At 42.4% G+C, this 24152-nt stretch overlaps 1 protein-coding gene across 2 annotated transcripts in view; it reads left to right on the top strand.

The window, feature by feature from the left end:
- Nucleotides 1-24152, top strand: part of SLC25A13 (solute carrier family 25 member 13) — a 147252-nt gene that overhangs the window by 88141 nt on the left and 34959 nt on the right. For both annotated transcript variants that reach the window (XM_032766149.2, XM_032766150.2), the window contains 7 exons: nucleotides 10798-10944; nucleotides 12558-12696; nucleotides 13500-13593; nucleotides 13747-13831; nucleotides 16411-16495; nucleotides 16936-17094; nucleotides 23988-24040. In XM_032766149.2, the coding sequence (XP_032622040.1) occupies nucleotides 10798-10944; nucleotides 12558-12696; nucleotides 13500-13593; nucleotides 13747-13831; nucleotides 16411-16495; nucleotides 16936-17094; nucleotides 23988-24040 (762 nt within the window). The remainder of the gene's footprint in view (nucleotides 1-10797; nucleotides 10945-12557; nucleotides 12697-13499; nucleotides 13594-13746; nucleotides 13832-16410; nucleotides 16496-16935; nucleotides 17095-23987; nucleotides 24041-24152) is intronic.

Genomic DNA, 24152 nt, shown 5'->3' with positions numbered 1-24152 from the left:
TAGTTAGTTCTAGTGTTAAGTTAGAGTCCCGGCTTCAGGTTGTGTTCAGCATGCAGCAGGCCAGTGCTGATCAGTGATCCGCACAATAGTTGTCTCAAATGTCTGGGAGAAAACCACAGAAAGGACAGGTGTCACACCTGCAAAAAACGTATGCCTTCGGACCCAGAAGGAGCAGGATACCGGCTTGAGGGCTTTCCTGATGGAGGCCGCTGTTCACCCCATGTTGGAGCGAGACTTGGCCCAGCACTACTCCCCCTTGCCAGTGCCAAGAAAGTGGCAGAAGAAGCAGAGTCCCTCTGCACTGAAGGAGAGAGGGGCTACGGGCAAAGGATTTGTGTCAGGCTATGCGCCTGCTTCGTGGCTTCATGGGGTTACTGCTGAAGTCAGACCCCCCACCCCACGCAGCGGCAGGCACTCCCAGCCTATTGTGGGGCCTTTAGTACCCAAAGCAGTCCTGGCGACTAAAGAGCAAAGCAGGTGCCATGCCAGGTGAGCAAAGCGGCTCCATCCCTGGCTCTGAAGGGCAAGCCTACCAGGGTGCAGCATGGACTGGCAGAACACCCCTGGTTGCTGGACCACAGGCGCAGGTCTCCATTGCCATGACCTCGGACCCTGGCACCGATCCCAGCTCTCTGGCCAGGAGGTCTAGGTCCCTAACGAGATCCCCACCTATCATCGTGGGACTCTGGATTCAAGGTACTGTACCGCCGGTACCGGCAAATATCCAGCCACAGGTTGTCAAGGTGCTAGTCTCTCTCTCACAAGACGTCGTCTTGATGTTGGTTGCTGCCCTGGAGGGGTTGCTCAGGATCTTAGCACTGGTCTTGTTCACCCTGGTACCATTCCTTGGGCAGGCGGCACTACTCACTATCACCCTAGCGATCGCCCACCAGGATCAGCAAACAGACCCGGTCCTCAATGGCTTCTCCATGGTCGTCGGAGGGGCAGTGGTCAGGATTAACTGCAGCTTCAGCCTGTCACCAAGAAGGGGAGACTCCCTCCACCAACGTGGGAGACTGGAGCAGCACTGGCCATGGTGCCGATGTGTCAGGGACAGTGCCCCCCCCCCCCCCCAATGACAGTACTGCAACCCGTTGTGGGTGCCAGTGATGCCAATCCAATACTCCCAGCCCTCGTTTCATTGGACAAGCTGGCTTTGGCACCACCGTCTGAACATGGTACTAAGGTGGAGGCTGAGGCAGCGCATCACACCCCAACACCAACGGAATCCTTCCTTGACAAAGAAGAGGACCACACAATCCCACAGGCGTCATAGTCGTCCATGGACAAGGTGGTACCCAGGCCATCCCATCCTAGCAGTCCCCCAGACGACTTTAAGGAGCAACAGGCCATTCTTAAATGAGGGCTGAAAACTTTGGCCTGCAGATTGAGGAAGTCGCTGAGGAGGGTAACAACCTCTTCAGTGTCATCTCAGTCACCACTCCAGCATGGGTCGCATTGCCCATCCTTCCAGGGATCCTCAGGATAGCCAAATCATTGTGACAATCCCCCTGCGCTATTCTGCTGGCTTCCAAGAAGGCGGAAAAGAAATATTATGTCCCTGCAAAGGGCTTTGAGTATTTGTACACTCATCCCCCTCATCACTGATAGTATCCACACTAAATGAGAGGGACAGATAGGGCTAGGTTAGCGGGACACCAAAAAATAAAGACGCCAAAAGAATGGACTTGTTTGGCAGGAAAGTTTACTCAACAGCCAGCTTACAGTTCAGGGTGTCTAATCACCAGGCCCTGCTGGGACATTATAATTTCAACCTGTGGGACTCCCTTAATAAGTTCACAGAGGCCCTCGCATGCTATCGTGCCCAAGAGTTCACTGTGTTAGTGAGCAAAAGCATGGCAGTGGCCAGAGGAGTCCTCCAGATGCATAGGACGCTATGGACTCGGTGGCCAGGGTGGTCACATCAGCGGTGGCCATGAGGCACAGCTCGTGATTTCAGGCCTTTGGACTGTCCCCGGAGATTCAGACCACAATCCAGGACCTCTCCTTTGAGGGTACAGGGCTCTTTTCCAAGCTTACCGACTTAAGGCTCCAGGGGCTTAAGGACTCCCGAGCCCTTCAGTATTCCAGGAAGCAGTTCCATCCTTGGTTCTCTCCTTCGCCGCCGCAGTCCAGGTCCTGGGCTTTACAGGAGGAAGGACCAGGAGAAGGGGCCTAAGAAGCGCTATCCGTCGTCTTCCTGCCCGGCGGTACAGATCGTCCCAGAAATCAGGAAGGCCGGAAGCAGCCATTTTGAGGGTACGCCCAAGGATGACAACCCAGCCACCGATCCAGCCCCCTTCTTTCTTAACTGCCTCTACCCTTTCTGGTCGGCCTGGTCTCGTATCACATAGGACTGCTGAGTGCTCGATATGGTTTCTTTGGGCTATAGCTGCAATTTATAGCTGACCAACCCTCCCAGCCCTCTTTCCTGTCCCTCTTCAGGGACCCTTCTCACAAGGACCTCCTCGTTCAGGAGGTTGAAAGCCTGTGCCTGGGGGCAGTGGAAGAGATTCCTTGGAACATGGAAGGAAGAGGAGTCCACTCCCACTATTTCCTAATTCTGAAGGCAAAAGGGTGCCTCAGACCTATCCTAGAACTGCACTGCCTCAAAAAGTCTCTCAGGAAGTTGAAGTTTCCCGTGGTCTCCCTGGCTTCCATCATTCACTCCCTGGATCCAAGAGATTGGTACACTGCCCTCGATTTAAAGGACACATACTTCCATTTTTCCATCTTCTTGGGGCACCAGCGCTTCCTCCATTTTATGTTTGGCCAGCTCCACTTTCAGTTCACAGTGATGCCCTTTGGTCTCTTGTGGGCCCTGAGAGTGTTTACAAAGCGTATAGCATCAGTGGCTGCTTAACTGCGACGTCAGGGAGTCCAAATTTACCCGTACCTTGATTTTAATAGGATTAGGTGCAAAGGCATCTCAATCCAGTCTGTTCCACCTGTCGCGACCTGGGGCTGATGATAAAAGAGAAAAAGTCAACCCTAACTCCAGTGCAATGCATAGAATTTATCGGGGTAGTTTTCAACTACACTGAAGCCAGAGCTTTGTTGCCCAAGACTTAGTTCCAAGCCATGGGGAACCTCATCTCGGACCTGTGAGCCCACCCGCTCACCACTGCCCTCATGTGCCTGAGACTGTTGAGTCACTTGACAGCATGCATGTACATGGTCCGGCACGCATGACTCCGCCTCAGGCCCCTACAGGCGTGGCTGGCATCAGTCTGTGCCCCCAACCAGCACAGCATGGACCGAGTGGGTCAGCATTCCCGACAGCATACTGTTGTCTCTCATCTGGTGGCAGAATCCCGCATTGGTGCTGGAAGGAGTTCCCATCACGACCCTGGCTTCGTCACTGATCCTTGTCTCCAACACTTCGGACCTGGGTTAGAGAGCCCAGTTAGGCAATCCCAGTACTTGATCCAGTCACGATTGTTCCCTGCATATCAATGTCAGGGAACTCGGGGCAGTTTGCCTAGCCTGCCAATCCTTTCTACCTCTTACACAAGAAATGATGATTCAGGTCCTGATGCACAACATGGCTACAGTCTTCTATAACAACAGGCAAGGCGGAGCCACATCATCTGCCAGGAAGCTCTCTGGTTCTGGGACTTCTGTCCGCAGCACAATATCCATCTCATAACCACTCGCCTTCCAGGGAGCAAGAACGCATTGGCAGATTGCCTCAGCAGAATATTCTAGTCTCAGCACGAATAGTCCCTTCATCTGAGATGCTCAGTTCCATCTTTCACAGGTGGGGAACTCCCCAGGTGGATCTGTTTGAGTCCAGGTAGAACAGAAAATGTTGCATTTTCTGCTTGATTCAGCGCATGGACAGAGGATCCCTGTCGGATGCCTTTCTGCTCTTGTGGTCGGGGGCTCTGATATCCGCCTTCCCTCCGGTGCCATTGCTTCCCAGTTTCCTCATGAAGATCAGACAGGACAAGTCAAAGGTCATCCTTATAATGCCAGCTTGGCCACACCCACACTGGTTCAGGACTTTGCTGGGCCTCTTATTGGCAACCCCATTCCAGCTGCCGCTCAGGTCACGCCTGTGGTCCCAGAACCACGGCAGTCTTCTGCACCTGAACCTGGCGGTGCTACATCTGAAGGCTTGATTGTGTGTGACTAAATGCACAGGAGCCGCAGTGCTTGGCCGAGGTTCAGCAAGTCCTGTTGGGAAGTAGGAAATCCTCCACCAAAGCGACCTAACTGGCCAAATGGAAACGTTTCAACTGCTGAACTACAGGTAATGATGTCCGTCTCGAGTGGGCTTCATTGCAGCTCATTCTAGATTAACTCCTGCATCTCAAGCTCTGGGGCTTGTCTCTCTCATCGATCAAGGTCCATCTAGTGGCCATCTCAGCTTTCCACCTGCCGATCAAGGGCAGGCTGGTTTTTGCTCAGGATATCACGATCAGGTTCGTTAAGGGCCTGGAGCACCTCTACCCACACGTCAGGAATCCCATCCCTCTGTGGGACTTGAATCTGGTATTGTCGTGGCTCATGGATCCCCCTTCAAGCCTCTGACTTCCTGCTGTCTGCTTTCCCTCTCCTGGAAGGTGCATTCCTGGTGGTGGTGACATTGGCTTATCAGGTACCCAAGATTCAGGCACTCACCTCGGAACTGCCTTCTGTTCGACAGAAGCTGGGAATGGGTGACAGGGGATGGATCACTTGATGATTACCTGTTCAGTTCATTCCCTGTGGGGCATCTGTCATTGGCCACTGTTTGAAGACAGGATACTGGGCTAGATAGACCTTTGGTCTGACCTAGTATGGCCATTCTTACATTCTACAAGGACAAGATCCAGCTAAGACTGCACCCACCTTTCCTTCCCAAGATAGTCTTTCAGTTTCATTTGAGCCAGGTCATTTACTTACCGGTCTTCTTTCTGAAGCCAGAGGAGGAGCACAGGCTACATTCCCTGAATGTCCCGAGGGCTCTGACCTTCTGCATTGACAGGACCATGCTGTTCCGTAAGTTGACACAATTGTTTGTGGGCTGTGGCTGACAGGATGAAAGGTCACCCTGTATCCGCTCAAAGGATTTCCTCTTGGATCACTGCCTGCATTTGCTTCTGCTGTGATCAAACAAAGGTGCTGCCCCCGGTGATAGTCACTGCCCACTCTACAAGGGTGCAGGCCTCTTTTGCAGCCTGTCCCGGACATCCACACGTTTACGTCCCACTAAGTGCTTACCTAGCAGGCCCGGGACAATGCTGGCTTTGGTAGGGCAGTACTGCAGGCTGCTAAGCCCACCTCCACAGATACTACTTGTGAATCACCTAAAATGGAATCGACATGACAAGCCCTTGAAGAAGAAGAAACTGTTACCTACCTTTTGTAACTGTTGTTCTTTGGGATGTGATGCTTATGTCCACTCCATTACCCACCCTTCTACTCCTCTGTTGGAGTTGCCAGCAAGAAGGAACTGAGAGGGTGTAGGGCCAGTGGCTCCTGATATACTGCCGCATGAGCGCGCCACTCCAGAGGGCGCCACAGCTGGCCCTACGGATACCGCTAAGGCAGAAATCTCCAACAACTGTGGTTGTTGTGGGCATGCACACACTTAAAATGGAATGGACATGAGCAACACATCTCGAAGAACAACAGTTACGAAAAGGTCGGTATCTGTTTTATCATAGTAAATTGTAACCCCATGTGTTTCCATTGCTTGGCTTATTACGGATGCTCTTTAGTCAAGACCATTGCTGTCTCTCACCTGCAGTCCAAAAACCAAACTTTTAATGGGTGTTTAATACTTAATTGTATTTCATCTTAATCACAGTATAGAGAAGGTGCCCACACCTTAAACTCCAGACCACATCTCCAAATCTGCCATTTTCTCTCGCCCTATTCCTGTGTTATGGTTTATTTTTATTTTCCTGTTTGAGCTCCACCCCTTTTTAAAAAAATCCCTGTGGACTTCAGCCTCATGTCCTACACTGATTGCTCATCTCACATGAATATTCTGTCTTCCCCCTGGATATTTTTCTCTGTTTTTCTTACCCTGTTGTCTGCTCGTATTCCTTTCTTTCCACCTCCAGTTTAGCACCTTGCTGGCCTGTAGAGATGTGTTTTGTCCTTCCCCCTTCTCCTTCCACCCGAGTTGTGGCCAGCCCAGTGATCTTGCTCTTCACGACTCAAGCAGCAGTTCAGATATGCAGCAGGGCAAAGATTTCCCTTTGGCTGTGCACTGGACAGTTGAGAGGCATCCGGGGTGAAGGTGAGGTAGCTGGTTAAGTTGCTGTCATATTTGTTGGAGGCTCCAGGTGACCAGAAGTCCTGGGATTTTACTGAAACAGTCTCCTCAATTTCAACATAATTGTAACACCGCAGCAATTTTAGTAAATTGGTATATCTCGTTACCCAGTTCGTATAGATATGATGTCATTACTGTCCTTTGCCTTACACGATTGTGGCCTTACACTGCAAATGCTGAAGCTCTGGCAGAAACTATTCTTGGCACAAATTTGAGTTACTTTTCATGTGCAGAAATTTTGCTTTGAATTGCCTAACCTTTGGTACTGAGCGTTTCCTCCTGACCTTCTCTCTGTATGTGAGTCAGTCGTCTTGGTCTAACGTCTAGACCTTGGACTTTAGGCAGCAGGGTACCACAGCGGATGCTAAGTTACTCCTTGGCATTCCTGATGTGTAAATGCTTTTTATATTACCCTTAACTTGGACCAGATGGGTTCCTTTATGTACTGCAGCTACTGTTTTGTAAATAAAGCACTGCTTGCCGGTTTTTAGTGAAATACTCTAAGATTAAAAGTAGTTCATATTTCTTGTCATCCCCCCACTCCCATTCCTGTGGAGAAGACTTTTTCCATATTCATATTCTGTTAGTGCAGTTTAATTAATCCTCATTTCTGACACAAGAAAGCTAGATGAACATTTAATCAACAAGCTTTATTTTATATGCACAAGGAATTGAGATCTATTCGTGCTGTAAACAAGTGATGTTCAGACCTCAGTGGTTCAGGAGCCAGTTCAAGATCAGAAAGAGCCACAGTAGTGTGAATTCATTGTTTCATTTACTATTTTAATTTTAATTTAATTTAATTTAATAATGGAGATTATACCCATCTCCTGGAACTGAAAAGGGACCCTGAAGGTCATCGAGTCCAGCCACTTGCCTTCACTAGCAGGACCAAGTACTGATTTTGCCCCAGATCCCTAAGTGGCCCCCTCAAGGACTGAACTCACAACCCTGGGTTATTTATATAAGTTTCACAGCAGAATGATTGACCAAGTATTCTACAGTTGGTTAATAACAAAATAAAGGCATCCTGACTGGTTAATAATATACATTGGTAATAATTAAATCACGCAGTGTTTTAATATAATGTGCTGCAAAGCCACAGGAGATACATAAAAGAGCCACTTGTGGCTCTAGAGCCTCAATCTGAGTTTCACTGCTCTAAACAAAGAGCTTCCTCTGTGAGATGCAGTCCCTCATGAGTTGGACAAGGCTTAAATACTATCATCTGCTTCAAGAACAACAATCTCAATCCCAGCCCCAGAGTTTAAAATCAGTTGATCGATCAGATTTTGTGTTAGGTAATGCATAGGTCTGTCAAACACATTTAAGCATTAGCTAGGGTTTTGGTCAGTTCTGGCATGCTAGTTGATGAGATGGTAATACCTGTAAATGGGACCTCACAATCTGCTACAGTGGAAAGGATTGTGTTGCAGCTAATGAATGCAAGTCAATTGGAAATATCAGTCATACCTGAACATAAATCTCCACATAACTGGAAAATGAATTATGTTTTTAATGAGCTGTATGGGAAAGCTGAGGTGAAATTGTAGGTGGGAAATCCTTTCATTAGAACTCTGGTGCCTGCGACCGTGCAAATTAATTTTGCATAAACTGTTATTGTAGCTTGTTGAAATTCAGGCTCCTATCATCAAGGGATAAACTTGTTTTTTAACGTATGTTTAGGGATTACAGAAACTTTAATCTAGGGAGGGTTCAGTGGGTAAGTATTTTGCATTGAGAAGCAATTAAGTTTGTTTTTCTTATATAGCTGCTTTTCACCCATATTTTGCTTAACTAAGCATCCTTAGGATGAAAGATGTGAAAGACTTCTCAGCTTGATTAAAAAACAAAATTTATAATCCCCATCATCAGATCAGGATGGGTTTGTTGAGCAACTACTCACAAATTGGATGTGTGCGTGCGTGTGTAGGGGTGTGTGTGTGTCATGGTTCATATGACCAACCGGTTCATTGTGTTACTGCAGTGGATACAAAAAAATGAGCATGTTCACGTGTTCAGTGGTGATCAACAGGGGTACAAGAATTTTTATGTCCAGCTCATCATCTGAGCTCCCAAGTTGCTGCCTGCCTCAAGCTGACAAACTTTGTTTTCTTGCACTCTTCCCACCTAAAGCCTTCCCAAACTGCTTGCTTCAACATTTGTTATAATAAATGAAATTACAGTCACAGCCAGGCTGAAGCGAGAACTGACATGGCCAGAGTGAATGTTGTTGCTGAATTATAGCATCTCCTTTCCTGCCTCCCCACAGGGGGCTGTAGCGTAAAGGAAATGTAACCGACCTGGAGTTGTAACTTAAATTTTATGGCTAAAATATTGTAACTTCCATAAGCATTTCTCATTAGAACCAGAAATTTCTGAATAATTTAGTGGGTGAATTAGAGTACTGAAACATTTAGCAGTGCTCATTTTTCTGCCTAACATATTATCTTGCTTCATCATAACTTGGAGACAAGCTACAAATTCTCAAGATGTTGATTAGAAATTAAATTAAAATTGTTTAAGAAGCCCATGAGGTCAGGATTTAAAAAGTTGATTTGGAAGGTGGCACAAATCTTGTATTTGACGTTTGTTTCCTATTCTTTATCCCACTGAATGCGGGCGTTGCCTATGAGACAAATACTGATTTCCTCTACTTATTATTGAATTGCATCATTGCACCATTAAAAGCAGAATAATAGTGAATCTTGATTAGTACAAGGTCTCAGTTTAACTTGACTTTTTAGAATCTTTTTAAAAAATGTGAGTACTGGAGATGATAGCAAAGTGCATCTGTCCCATTTCAAGACAAGTTCAGTATCTAGGAAAACACTCCACACTAATTCATTTAAGATGTGGCTTAGAAATAAGCAATATTCTTTCAGGGAAAAGACATTTTAATAAGATTTGAAGCTGGAAGCAATAACATTGTAGTAACTGTTAGAATGTCTGCATTTTTTTCCTCTTCCCATTCAAAGGGATTAATCCTAAATAGGTAAGTTTACCTGTTTGTGTCTTCACTCTCACTATGTTTAAGACTTACTACAAAACCATCTGAAAATCTTTGACATTGTCCCAGTCTGTAACCTGTCCTATGCTAAGTTTGGATTTTGTTGGTGTAGGTAGCTTAGTCATAAAAACCTCCAGTTTTACACAGAATGGAGGGAAAAAAATCTGCCTGCTGCTAGGAACAGGTTGTAGGTGCAGGGCCGGCGCTTTCATTTAGGCGACCTAGGCAGTTGCCTAGGGCACCAGGATTTGGGAGGGTGGCATTTTGTGGCTCTCGGCGGCAATTCGGCGGCGGGGGGTCCTTCTGTGCTCCGGGTCTTCGGCAGCAATTCTGTGGCTGGTCCTTCACTCACTCCAGGACCAGCCGCTGAAGTGCCCCAAAGACTGGGAGCGCGGAAGGACCCCCCGCCACCGAATTGCCGCCGACTGGGAGCACGGAATGACCCCCCCGCTGCCAAATTGCCACCAACCGGGAGTGCGGAAGGACCCCCGCCTATGGCGCCAAAATCCCTGGCGCAGCTCCTGTGTAGATGATTGTAGGAGAAGATGTAATTTTGTAATTTTTGGAGTGATTTACTTGTCATGTATCTCTCCCCCCGCTTCCCGAGTACATTTGAATCACAAACTGTGAAAACATTGAGTGTTGCTATCAGGTAAATCAAATGATTGATATCCATCTACTATTAATGCTGATATCTTGAAAGGTGATCGTGGTTTGGTAGCAGTGGAAATAATAACAAAGGTGTGGTTATGCAAAGCATTGTAAACTAGGCTTCTAGTTTGATTTTACAAAACCTTTTCCACCTTTACAGCATTTGACAGATAAGCTACCCTCAGTTTAAAAATAAATAAATAAAGATGCGTTATGAAGAAATACTCACGTTCTCCTCTTTGCAGAGATCATTTTGGAAGCTGAACATAAATATAATTTTACAGAGATTTAATTTACCTGCTGAGAATCTTAGTCAACTGATCAGTGTTCTCGGATGTGATACCTTTGGTTACATTGAAATACATGAATGGGGAGCACACATGTACTGGTTTTTTTGAAACTCTTGCTCACATTTCTCTGTTAAATGAATTGCAGAACGTAAAGGGAAGCTAGTGAGAAATAAGCTAAGGTGTGAATTTAAAGCCCCAATTCTGCAGTCACTCTTGTGTGGACACTTGTTCCATGCTAAGTGTGTCTGCACAGGAAGTTAGTGCAGAATAGTTATTTGCACTTATAGCTATTCCACTAGCTATTCTTGGCTCTTCCCTGCATAGACAAGCCCAGAGAGGGAAAAGGAGCCCTGGTCTTGTTTTTGAGATGTGGAAAATATTAGTGGAGACCTCATTTGTTGTGCATAAAGAAGGTTGAACAATAATATATGCAGAACTATGTCCCTATGTGAGTGCAGGATGACATGTAACTCTCTTTTATAGAGCATCTGGTATGCTGTGGATTTTAACTTTAACGTACATGTTCAGGAAATATAGCTAAAGCAAAATATAACTTTGTTTTAATGCATTTTCAGGAGATACAGTTGGAACATGCAAAACAAGCATTTGTGCAGCGAGACAATGCTCAAGCTGGAAGAGTCACTGCCATTGACTTCAGGGACATTATGGTCACTATCCGGCCACACATGTTGACACCATTTGTAGAAGAATGTCTAGTAGCGGTAAGTTGTACATTCCTTACTTGTACTGTCATAGGCCTTGTCTACACTTTGGAAGGGTGGCGGGGGGAATCGATCTAAGTTAAGCAGCTTCAGCTATGAAGTTGATGTACTGAGATCGACTTGCCGTGGTGTCTTCGCTGCAGTGAGTCAACTGTTGCCACTCCTCCGTCGACTCTTCCTGCGCCTCTCGCTAAGGTGGAGTACAGGAGTCGACAGGAGAGCACTTGGGGGTGGATTTATTGCATCTAGACTAGACGTGATAAATCAGTCCCCGCTGGATCAATTGCTGCCTGCCGATCCGGTGGGTAGTGTAGACGTACCCTTAGAGATCCAGGCCTCATTGTGCATACACAGAGACAGTCCCTTCCCCAAATTTATTATTCTGTTTGAACCCTGTGACCATCACTTGATACATAATTGTCCACATAAACAAACTTAGACTCTCATCTCAGGCTGTATCTCTTCATAGATCCTACTATCAGTTCCTCACACAAAAGCCCAAGCAAATGATGAGTGGTTGAAAACCTTGGGCTGTGTCATACTAAAGTATTGTTCTATCATGGCAAATTTTACTCTATTCTAAAAGGCCATTGCCCCCTGTCTGAACAATCATTCTTGAAATGTTTGTTTTGTTAGTTTAGAGTTCCACTAATAGCTCACAATTGTGTATCGTATCTGGATCAATGAAAGCTGATAATTGTCACTAAAAACTATTGAAAGAGCTTTTCAAACCATATTATAGAATGAATAGAAATTAGATCAGACTTCTGTTTGTTCATCCAGTTTATTCTGTGGCAGTTTGGGTTTATTCCCTGTGATATATTTTCCCCCAAATACTTTTCCATTCAGATTTTAAATGCATCACACTTCACACTTTCCATCCCTTCCTTTGGTCAGTGATTCCAGCCTTCCGCTGAATATCTTAATTTTGGACACATTTGGCCTATGTCTTTGTGGTAGTGCCTAGATGTGAATCTGCTATTGTGTGTGAGGTCTCTTTAGGGCCATGTGGAGAGGGTTGCCTCTGCATATCCAGTCTAACAGTGGCTTTCATGTGTGTCTTCCCTTCTCCCCCTCCTTCCCCGCCATGTCATATCTCGTTTTCAGTGGTCAGAAATGTGCTACGTTATGAATGCTGTGCTTAAATTATGTTGTATTGATTGCACTTACTGTGTTTAACACAGTGTGAATTGAAATGTTTGGGTTAACCGTTTTTAAAATGTGTTTTGATAAAGTTTTTCTGTGCATCCATAAGTTTTAAGATTTTCTCAATAGAAGAAATAAACTAACATATAAAATATGTCCAACTGAAACAGTATTGAAACTTGAACTCTGTAAATTACTGCTGGTCATGTTGTTATAATCCTGCATATGTATTTGTTTAGGCTTCTAGGGGTGGGGTGAGTCTTACATTCTGGTTATGATTAGTTTCAGTAACATAAGACTCTTTCATATGGCTATTTATTTTGCATTTAAAAAAATCCCTTGCTACTGTCGTTGTTATAAACTAATGTTGTTTCGAAGCTTTTTTCAAAGATTTTCTTGATCCTGAAGTGTTACAAAGCATTTAAAATAGCTCCTCTCCTTCCCTCTTTTTACTCTCTCTGTTCTAGGCTGCTGGAGGTACCACTTCCCATCAGGTCAGCTTTTCCTATTTTAATGGATTTAATTCTCTTCTTAACAACATGGAGCTCATTAGGAAGATCTACAGTACTCTGGCTGGAAATAGAAAAGATGTGGAAGTGACTAAAGGTTAGTAGAAATGCTCTGATTGTGCAGTCAGGAAGTTTTTCATGAAGTATTGGCTTAGGGGAGGACACTCATCCGTATGCTTTTAAAGCAAACAAGCACACAAACTTGTGCCTTTGTTTTCAGCTCTTTGCCGTGTATTGTTCAACCATTCACGCTCCTGTTTAGTCCACCCTCCGGGTTTTGCATTTTGTTACCACCAAGGAGAAAGTCCTAGGAAACTGAAGATGGCTGTAGGGGAAGAGAGCTGGGTGAGGAGAGAATGTAAAGATATTCAAAGTCTACAAAAACTTCCTAGGACTCCTGCCAAATTGGCAGTCTATTAAAACTGACCTTCAAGGGTAGTTGAAGAATTCCATAAACTTGTACTGGCGGCATAGTGAGCTGATCTACAAGCTTGGAACAAGATGTTATCTGCTCTAACTAATCACTTTTATAGAGAATTCCCTCTGCAACACCAAAGCTTCATTAATGTGGCCTACTGGGACATATCCATGAAAAGTTCCATGTCTTTGTTCATGGGGTGTTTGGATTTGTTGTTGTTTTTTCCCCTCTGACCCACAGCTGATTGATACCGTATGTCAGATATCTTAAATCCTGCTGATAGCACTGACTTTGAAAACCAGAAAGCTACTCTTATTTCCATGCTGGATGTAGAATTTAAAACGTACATTTACTTTGTGGTGGGAGAACTTTTTGCAGTGTCTTGGTTTAATACGAAAATGAATAGTGACTCTGGGATGCTTGGGGTGTTCTGTTTTGGTTTGATTAGTTTTCCTCTCTCATATATTTTTATTCTGTTGTAGAGGAGTTTGTTCTGGCAGCTCAGAAATTTGGTCAGGTTACACCAATGGAAGTTGACATCTTGTTTCAGTTAGCAGATTTATATGAGCCACGGGGGTAAGTAGAAATGATCTCTCTTTCTGCTCTTTTTTTTAAAATAGTGGGAAGCGATATTCTAGCACAGTGCCTAGAAGTAAAGGTAACTTATAGTTGTTTGAAAACCCTCTGTTTAATGTAAATTTCAGTTTAGTGTTTGCTTGATCTCCACAGACGCATGACACTAGCTGACATTGAAAGAATTGCTCCTCTGGAAGAGGGAACACTGCCCTACAATCTGGCTGAGGCTCAGAGACAGGTAAGAAAAGAAACTGTAATGATGCTTATACCATCCTTTTATTCCTTCCTCCCTCCCAATGCCGAGCTCCTCTCTTGTTGTCTGAGTTAGCCATGTTTTGTTTCTTTTGCACTTCATAACATAAAGAACAGGGGGTATTGTTGGAATCTTCACTTTAAAGATCCCTCCTGTCTCCTCCCCCTTCTCCCCAAAACAGTTGCTAGTTTTTTACTCTTGCCATTTAAGGAGACGAAGTGTGATAGATTTCATTGTGAGGTTAAAACAAAAGTGTAAAAATGTCATCTAACCACTTACAGAAAGAAGATGTATGCTCGTTTACTAAAGAAGTTTAACCCTCCCTGATTCTCTCTCTCTCTCTCTCTCTCTCTCTCAAAGTAGTTTTTAATGAGGAAAGACGACTTTTCTGGTTTCAGTATGGATGTCAGTTCTGACATCCAGCGTGCTGAATGAAAACGGCAGTCCTTGTTCTAAAGAGAGAGATGTATTCAAGTCTTCAGCACATTGTCTGCTTTGCTTTACATTCTGCAAATATTGAATTGAGACCTAATTTCATTTAGTGGGCTATCATAGTTTAAAAACTAAGTCTCTGCTGTGTGGAAGGATTCATAAGTTATATGGGGAAAAAATGTAAGACGTGGGACTGTACTATGGTTTATCAGAAAATGATCTTTTGTCATTATGTGAGGCAAAAAATAAACTTGGGAACTCCTTTTTTTACTCTCATAGGCGTCTTGAATTTTAGTTTGTAATCACGTTTTTATGGGTCTTTCCAACTTTCTTAAAATTGACGCAGTCTTGGGTGTAGATAGTCTTAGAAAAACATATTTTAAGGCAAACCAAGCTTTGTATCTTGCGAGACTAAATTTTTTTTGTTCTGAGCTTTGGGTCTGTGCAGAGACGCCAGTTTGACCACAATGAATTGATGCAGGCTACATTTTTAGGACTAACAGGCCTTCAGCCAGGCCTCCGTGTGTGTGTGTATGTGCGCGTGTGTGTGCGCCCCCCACTACTCCAATGCAGTATCTGGGGTTTTTTGAGCACTAGCTAAGTATTGAGTGTGCTATGATGAATTCTAATTAGCTGACTCCCGAAAGCCAACCATCTCTTCCTAGAAGTCTTGCACAGGAGCTGAGAAGTGATTATGTTGTATTATGTATTAATTAGTGTAAGCTACAGTAGGCAGCAGTAGAACAGCTAAAACTGCAGTGATGGAAACATCTGCCTCATGCATTCTCTCAAATTTTCTGCATAGGGGTCAGATGTCTGTTCAGGTGGTTTTTGTTCTGCGTTATGCTGTTTTTAAGAAGATAGAAAATGCCCAAGAAGCCTGTTCTAAATCAGCCACCCTTCTGGTTGTCAGTTGTACCTCTTCACTTCCCCCATCCAACTTTTTATTTTACGGTTATCTACTTCAGTGGTTCTCAACCAGGGGTACATGTACGCTGAGGGGGTACTTAGTGGTCTTCCAGGGGTACATGAACTCATCTAGAGATTTGCCTAGTTTTACAGTAGGCTGCAAAAAAGCACTAGCAAAGTCAATGCAAACTAAAGTTTCATTCAGACAATGACTTGTTTATATTGCTCTGTATGCTATACACTGAAAGGTAAGTACAGTATTTATATTCCAGTTGATTTATTTTATAATTATATGGTCAAAATGAGAACATAAACAATTTTTCAGTAATAGTGTGCTGTGACAATTTTGTATCTTCATGTCTGATTTTGTAAGCAAATAGTTTTTAAGTGAGGTGAAACTTGGGGGTACACAAGACAAATCAGACTCCTACAAGGGGTACAATAGTCAGGAAAGGTTGAGAACCATTGATTCTGCTTGATGCTTGGAGTGAAAGAATTTCATTTACCTGGCAGTAAACTGTGCTACATTTAATTTATTTTTAGGCAATTCAAGCTATTTGCTGTAGATCACTGAAGTATATAACAGTGCATTAAAAAAAGCTGATAAAATAAGAAAAAATTGACAATTTCAGTCGTGAAATTAAAACGTCCATATTGTCCTATTCCCTAGAGCATCCACCAATCTTATTAGAGAAGGTAATGGTGGGAAAGGAGAGTGTAAGGATCACCACTGTGTCTGAATTCCTTTCTGCTACTAGAAAGCAATTCTGAACATGGAACATTTCTTAAATGTAAATCCAATCAGTGTTTGAATACTAACACACGCAGGAATTTCAAAGTAGAATTGTTTCCAGGTGTAGAAAATGGTGATTTGTCTGCTAGTGCTTTATTTATAAAGCATTTTGGTCGCTGTTTGACTTTGGGGATATCTAATTGTGTTGGGAATGCCCAGTGCTCTTGTCTTTTCCATTCCAGTCATAACTGTGGTTACATTTTTGCAAAACGCAGAAAATGGAACTGCAATTTTCAATTATTTTTTTAAGTTTTTTTCTAACATACTGCTAGGTAATCCCAGTGATATCTGACATTGACTTCACTATACACATATCTGCTGTCCACATATCTATCTGATTATAAGATTCACTGTAGTGAAATGATGATCTAATTTTTTCTTTTTTACTCTTTTCATTGTCCCAACCCCTCCCCAATTCCCACCCTTGCAGAAAGTTCCAGGTGATGTTTCTCGCCCTATTCTCATCCAAATAGCAGAATCGGCCTATAGATTTGCCCTGGGTTCAGTTGCTGGAGGTTAGTCATGAATAAGTGCAAGAATTTGCATCTTTGTCTGTCTGTCTGTCTGTCTTTCTCCCGTTTAAGTGTAGGAAGACAAAGCCTTGCCTGTCTTTCTTTTTGAGCCATAACTATGAGAGAGAATGAGAGCGGGGGAACCTGTTGTATAATTTCTTTTGTACCTACAAGTGATCAGAGATTTACAGGTGGTTTTTCTGCCTGGCTTGTCACCAGACTGGTTTCACAAGTGGCAGGCTAATGATGAGGAAGGGCTATGATGATGCACTTTTAATTAAAATAGACTGTGACACCCCTTTATGGAACCAGCTTATATTGTAGATGAAAAAGACACAAGTAATTATTGAGATATAAGCATAGAATGTGTCTATTACTGTTTAAAAAAAAAAAAACATTGTATGCATAATAACACTTTTTCACACACCAAATTTTGTTTGCAGCTGTTGGGGCTACTGCAGTGTATCCAATTGATCTGGTGAAAACTCGAATGCAAAACCAGCGCTCTACTGGGTCATTTGTGGGAGAACTTATGTACAAAAACAGCTTTGATTGCTTTAAAAAAGTGCTGCGTTATGAAGGCTTCTTTGGACTGTACAGAGGTCAGTTTCCAAATGTCATATATAATAGTAATATACCAAAAAAAGGTTTCTGCCAATCTGAATTCTTCAGTCCCTGTTGTTGTTAGGGCTTGAATAAAAAAGGAAAAAATTAATATTCTGGGCCTGGTTTATGCTTGTGTAGTCTAAATGTCTTTGATCAGATTTGTTGCTCCTAATAAGTCACAACTGTCTTCTAGGTCAGGGGTCTGCAAACTTTTTCAGGGTACAAAGCACATCTTAATAGAGAAATTGTCTTGGGTGCCTCTTCTTCCCTTCATTCACAATGTCATGGACCACCTCCCCTCCCATCTGCAATTGTATAGCATTGCTGTGGCAACTACAGCAATTGCTTACAGGGAAAACTTAGTATTAGAAAAGCGTTTTTTGTCCCTTTAGCAGTCTTTAATATGATAGGTGTCTTGTAATTTTTGACAAAAGTTAATCAAACCATCTACTTCTGCTCTTCATTTTATTGCACTCTCCCGTCTGTTCTATATCTTCTGGCTGAAAACAAGAAGGAAAGACAATACCATGTGAATAACCAGCTCTTCTTGGACCATCAGCATGTGCTTCACTGATCACTAATTGTCCAAGGAATGCAGTTTGTCATCTTTTATGTATATCAACCCCTGTTATCTTGCTAGCCATGGCTCCAACTCAGAGCCCAACAGACTGCTGGGTTCAAGTATTGACACAAAAAGCAAAAACATCAACAGTATTACTTTAGGTTACGGATAGGTAGTTACAGATAATTATAAACTGATACACATGGCTGCAGTTTTTCCAGTGGGTGCACACAGGTAAAATAATTTTTTCTTCTTCTGGAATCAGACATATTAAGTACACTACCAGCGGTAGTTTATGCTCCTCTGACACACAGATTAGTGAAGATTCTCATACAAGCCTGGATTGAAGCTAAGTTTGGATATCTTTTTAGAGTAAGCATACTAGATACTGTAATGACTGAACATCTGAAAACAACTCTTGTTTCTGGTCAGACTTCGCGTAAGAAATTCAACCTGAGGCAGACATGAAGCATAGAAAATTTTAGTTCAACCGATTACAGTTTGACAAAGTTATGAGCAACAGAAAACAGAGAGTTATAATACAAAGTGTTAGACAACTGTAATAATAGTTTGCAGTGGCGGTGTAGACTTGAGGAAGAGCTCTGTGTAGCTTGAAAGTTTGTACCTTCTTCCAACAGAAGTTGATCCAATAAATACCAATAAAAACCTGCCTTGTCTCAACCTTAATAATAGATATTGCTACATACTCTTCCTGTAACGCAGTGCTCGCTGAGGTGTGCCCCCCTAAGGGGTGCGGAGAAACATTCGGGGAGGGGTGTAATAAGCCTCTGTCCCAAATCTGGACCTTAGCGTCCAAAATCTGGGTGCTTAGCATGAACCTCCAAGCTTAATTACCAGCTTGGATCTTATCTCGCTGCACCATCCAAAATTTCGGGTTTTGGCCCTCTAGTCTCCCAAACTTCCCTGGAGACCCCAAAGACCAGAGCTCTGAGTCTTACCGGCAAGGAAATACTCCACTTCCCTTCCCCCTCCCTCTTCTACCCAGACTTTCCTCTCTGGCTAACTGGTAATTGATGCCTCTTTACATCACAATACCAAGAAGCCTGTCCCCTCTCTTCCACAAAGAGACAAACCTCAAACACAAGGAAACAGAGATGATTTTATCTCTCTTTCCCCTCCCACCAATTCCTGGTGCTGCCGAGCTTATCCTGAGAGAAAACTCAAACAAGTCTTAAAGAAAGCTTTGTATAAAAAAAGAAAGAAAAGACATAAGAATATAAACTCTGTATCAAGATGACAATACAGGGCTATTGCTTATAAGGAAATATGAATAAACAGTCTTTCAAAGATATCCAATTTGAAACATTCAGCAGTTACACACAATGTAAATACACCCAAAACACATAAAGCCTATATTGTTTTTCAACCTGTACTTGCAAGTTGAAACAGAAGATAAGCGATAGAAAGAACCTTCTCTATAGCTGAGAGACAAACAAAAGACCCAGAGTCCAAAATTCCCTCTGACTTTGAAAAATCCAGTTTCCTGATTGGTCCTCTGGTCAGGTGTTTGGTTCCCTTTGTTAACCCTTTACAGGTAAAAGAAACATTAACCCTTAGCTATCTATTTATGACAAGGGGGGTGTGGCAGGGCCCGAGGCAACATCTATGGTGGGGGGGTCGGGGAGGCATGCCATTCAGTTGCAACTCCATTCCAGCCACAGTTCCGCCCCACCCTCATTCCCTCCTCACCTGCGAGGCAGCTCTGCCCTCATTCTCTCTCCACTCGCGGGGTTCCCTCTCCATCCGCAGGCCAGCTCTGCCTTTAGCTCCAGCTACTTCCCCATCCCCAGTTCTGCCCCCACTCCTATGCTGAGGAATCCTTGGCTATGCAGTAATGGAGGGGGGGCATGGACAGATTCCACTACTTGGGCGATGGGGGAGGAGTTGTAGGGGCAGCGTGACAGGAAAAGTTTGGGCACCACTGCTGTAATGTGTGCTTTGAATTATTGGATGTTGGTTGACTAATTCCTCTATAACACACAGATTATGTAGATTAAACACAAAGGATATTTAATGTATCCTACATGATTTTTGAGCAAATCTAGTAATTTAGTAGAGTGCCGACAGAGATTTTCTTCTTGCTAGAGGTTTCTAGCAACCAAAACCTTAGAAAATGCCCAACTATTAGATGAAAAACATAATTTAATTTCCTAGTGTACAGCTGCTTTATCTGTGTTTCCAAAATAGCAAATTGGCGCCATCAGGATGCAATGAGAATTCCATTATATCGTCTTCTGAAGAATTGTATAAACCGCTCTAACACAGAGGAATTTCAAATTGGGGAAATCACACATGTCCTGCATAAACTCCTTTTGCTCATTGCATTGTTTGTACATTGTACTGTCTTGCTCCTTTTGGCAGTTTCTGGGCAAGTAATATTGGGTTTATGAGCTTCCTCCACCACAGCCCATCTTCCCTTTTATCTTGAAGTAGATTCTGAATCAGTGAATTTGCAGTCGTTTGACAGTGTTAATGCCCTAAACACAGGATTATGATCTCATTTCAGGATTAAACAGGAGGAGAAACTGGATTATTTTGAACAACACAGTCATTGTAGAGGCAATTTGCTGGCAGAGTAAACTGCATTTTGTACAAATGCTTTATTTGAAGTTCGCTCTGGTGTAACTTCCCTTTTTAAAGATGAATATAGATGGAATTTATTAAAGAATTTGGAACTCCCTCTAGCTACTTGCAGTGGTTATTGGGCTGCTACCTGATTGTCAGGTGTATGACAAAAGGACACTGGGAAAGTTTGGCAGCAGAGGGGAGGTTAAAGAGGTTCCAGTTAGGTTTGGATGCTGAAGGGGATGACGAGAATTTGAGGGACGAATTTACAGATGAGTATATTCACCTGGTATATAGCACTGTGGTTACTTTGACAAAAAAAACTTCCCATGTCATTTCATGCTGCTGTCTGAGGAATTTAAGTATTTAAAGTTAAAGTAGCACATATGTGCCACTGTTCAATAACTGAGGCTCTTTATTGTAACATGTTTGTTAGCAATGGAAAGAACTCTGTTAATAGTGCAATTATTCAGAATTGAGATAGTTGGGCATTCAACACTCTGCGCATTGCAGTGTCAGACAAGTGAGCAGGTCTTCCAGACCCTACTCGGGATATTTTTTAAACAGATCACATTTTTCCATTCACTGGAGTGAACAGATGTGGTTTTTTCCCTTTCTTTTCTTTTTTTTTTTTTTATTTCCACTCCAATTTTTAAAAGAGCAGAAATACCATGTCTTAAACCACTAATCTCAGATAAGGATAAATTACACCATCTTGTGGATGTAAAGAAAGCATTAAATTTTCTTTAAAGAGAATTCAGTCCTACGCATAATTGGGATGGTGTCACTTGGAAGACACCTAGATACCCATTATCACGAGCACAGTATAAACACCGGTACATACTTTTTGTAACTTTCTAACATGCCAGTGTGGAAATGATATAGACTTTATTTTTCTCTTAATTCCGAAGATGGCACCTCCAGTGCCATGATACCCCCCCCAACTCCTCATAATGTATAGTCTTTAATCACTCCTTTTAGTCATTGTATGAATTTACATGTGTCTCGTACTACTAATGAAATGGGATCGCTAAGATAGAAACTTTCATTTTTCTGGAAACTTGCAGTTGAGTACCAATTTATGGAGTGGTAGTACTATCATATTGTCTGTTTTCTTGTGTAAATCCTGTAACAGGAAAGTTTGCAGTGTTCAATTACCAACTCTGCATTGTGTGTCATAGGGTTTTCAAGCATTTTACATAGATTGAGCAACAGCTGTTCCCACCTACTCACTTGTTTGTGTGGTGTAGTTACCGGATACTAAAAAAATAAAAATAAAGCATGGTGTGAAACCAAGATCTGATCATCCACACAAATCTATACTACATTTTTGATTAATAAGGCCTGTCTCCTCCACTACTGAAATGAAGCAGAAACAGTTGATGGTGCTGATTTGATATATACTGATTTGAAAATTGTTCCTCTGATTCCATAAGCTCTTAATTTAATTTGCAATACTGCATTTTTACCGTATCCGTCTTTGCCTTCTTTCAGAGCCCTAGTATAATGTGAAGATGAGATGTGAGGTCAGAAACCTGAGATGTGCATAGATTGTATGGGGAAACTCTATTAAGTAGCATTTCTCTTTATTATACATAATATTTTATAGGTGGCACACACAGCAACACATCTAATTAAAATTTACTATGTCTTTTCATACTATGAAGGTTTCTTTTGTTTTGTTTTTTTTAAGATGCTTTATAATTTTCACTTTCTGGGTTGAAACTTCCTCTGTGAGGTAAATTTTCATGGAAAGCTTTAGTGAAAACAGTTCAGTTGGGTTTTCTGAGTGCAGAAGAAGGCAGATGGGAAGAAATGACTTTTGCCAAGATAAACACATTTTTGCTACTTTTTTGAGTACCTTTACTATGTTGAGCAATTGGGGTAGAAAAAATATGACACAGTGACCATTCCCAAATCTGTCCAGTGAAAATCAGTTCAATTTGGCCTAATTATAAGGCTTCCAAAAAATGGGCACTGAATATATATATACAATTTCTTTAAATTAACGGTCTCCCAATATTTTGTCACTGCACATGTCTGTCAAAGTCCATGGAAGTTTTTCTGTTGATTTCATTGGGCTTGAGGTGGCGTGTGTGAAGTGTGCATGCACTGTCTCTTATATCCAGGAAAGGCCCAGATATACTCTGTTAATGCTGATGTAAATTCATATTTACTTTAGATTTATTAAGTGATGATTGCAAATAGAATTAGGTTCAAAATAAGGCACGGATTGTTAGAATTCAGTCTTATTCAGTATGTATCTCTGCCTCATTCATTGTGCACAACTGGCTGAATGAGACAGGGGTCTTGTGGAAAAAGTAGTCATTAATGACATGATCACACATTATCAGAGTGTATTTGCATGGAACACAGAGTTAAGGTTACACATGCAACTAAAACTAATTGAAACTTCAAAATTTAAAATTCTTCAGCTAAATGTGGACAGTTTTCCATTGCAAAATTTTACCCTTTTTTGGCCAGCCGTACGTGCAGTTGAACCAGTGGAATTTTCTTTCGTTTGATGGTTCAGCAATGTAATTGTAATGCTGTTTTAACATAATTGTTTTGGGTGGAGAAATGTACGTGTGTGTGCTTGTAATGATGCACATAATTAATAAAAAATGCACACTATTTCTTGAAAAGCAGAATATAGTTTGACTGCTTCTGGAACAACAAGCCAAATGATACTATTCTCAGCAAATGTCAATAGCAACCAGAAATGCTGGAGGGTTGGAGCAAGACAGAAGAAAAAGATCCAGACTAATGTATTTTTCATCCTCTTTGTCATCCAAATATCCAGTTTGGTGGCAAAAAAGCCCTTTGGGAAGCAGCCTCCTTAGACACAGAACTATAGTTGTATCCTCTTCACCCAAATATAAGAATTGCAAATGTTAGATTTAATGTCATTTTCCCCAAAGTACTATGTACATTCTTGAAATACTTAAGGCCTGCTTCTGCAACTCTTGCTCACAGGGTTACTTCTCACATACGTAAATAGTGCCATAAATCACACCCCCTTTTCACTGTGCACAATGCTGCACTTGAAGCAGCATTCTGTCCCCACATCCCTTCTGTAAGGTTCTGTATCTTCTTTAGATCATTTCAGCTGTACTTTTACAAAAATAGATTGTTCACTTTAATTCAACAAAGCTGTGCTGACCAGAGACTCTCAGTTCCAACTGTATAGTTCAGCTCAGCGTCTAAGCTTTGGAGAATTAGTGCTCTAGACAAAGTGCTTGACTTAAGAATGCAGTTGTACGTGTTTGGCTGTTTTGCATTACTTTCTTTCATATCCCCTTAGGTCATTCCACCTAATGCTATTGTTTCATGCTAGCAAAATGCTTTATTCTCTTGGTTTTGAAATGCAGATAACTTGTTTCACACTGCAGAACTACCTTAACTTTTGTCTGAAGAAATAACAGAACACATTTTGATGTGTAGAGCAGAATACAGTATTATTTTGGTTAAACCTGTCTTGGTGTATACATTTCTTAAATCACTAATATTAGTTTAAGTGCAGAGTAACTAATATATGGATATGAATTTGCTTTGATTTCATGTGGTAGTAAGAAGTTTGTTCTTGAAATGGAATGTTTAAGTACTCATTAAATGTAATAGCAGAAAATTGCCTAAAAAATTGCCCTAGTTTCTGTGTGGTGATCTTTGCATATAGCCGTTGATTTGTTTAGCTAATGCTAAGCTATTTAATACATTTAAGTTCTCTTTGTGTGTTTACAGGTCTTTTACCACAATTATTGGGAGTAGCCCCAGAGAAGGCCATAAAACTTACTGTAAGTCTTAAAGTGAGGGTTCTCGCTTTAGCCATGATTTGTATGTCTGAATTTCCAATGAGGAGACGTAGGGCTTTTGTGCTTTAGTGTGTTAGAATATATTCCATGGTTT

Source organism: Chelonoidis abingdonii, chromosome 2 (assembly GCF_003597395.2).
Source record: "Chelonoidis abingdonii isolate Lonesome George chromosome 2, CheloAbing_2.0, whole genome shotgun sequence".
Lineage (NCBI taxonomy): Eukaryota > Metazoa > Chordata > Testudines > Testudinidae > Chelonoidis > Chelonoidis abingdonii.
The sequence above is the reverse complement of the archived record's forward strand: the minus strand, read 5'-3'. Positions and strand labels throughout refer to the sequence as shown.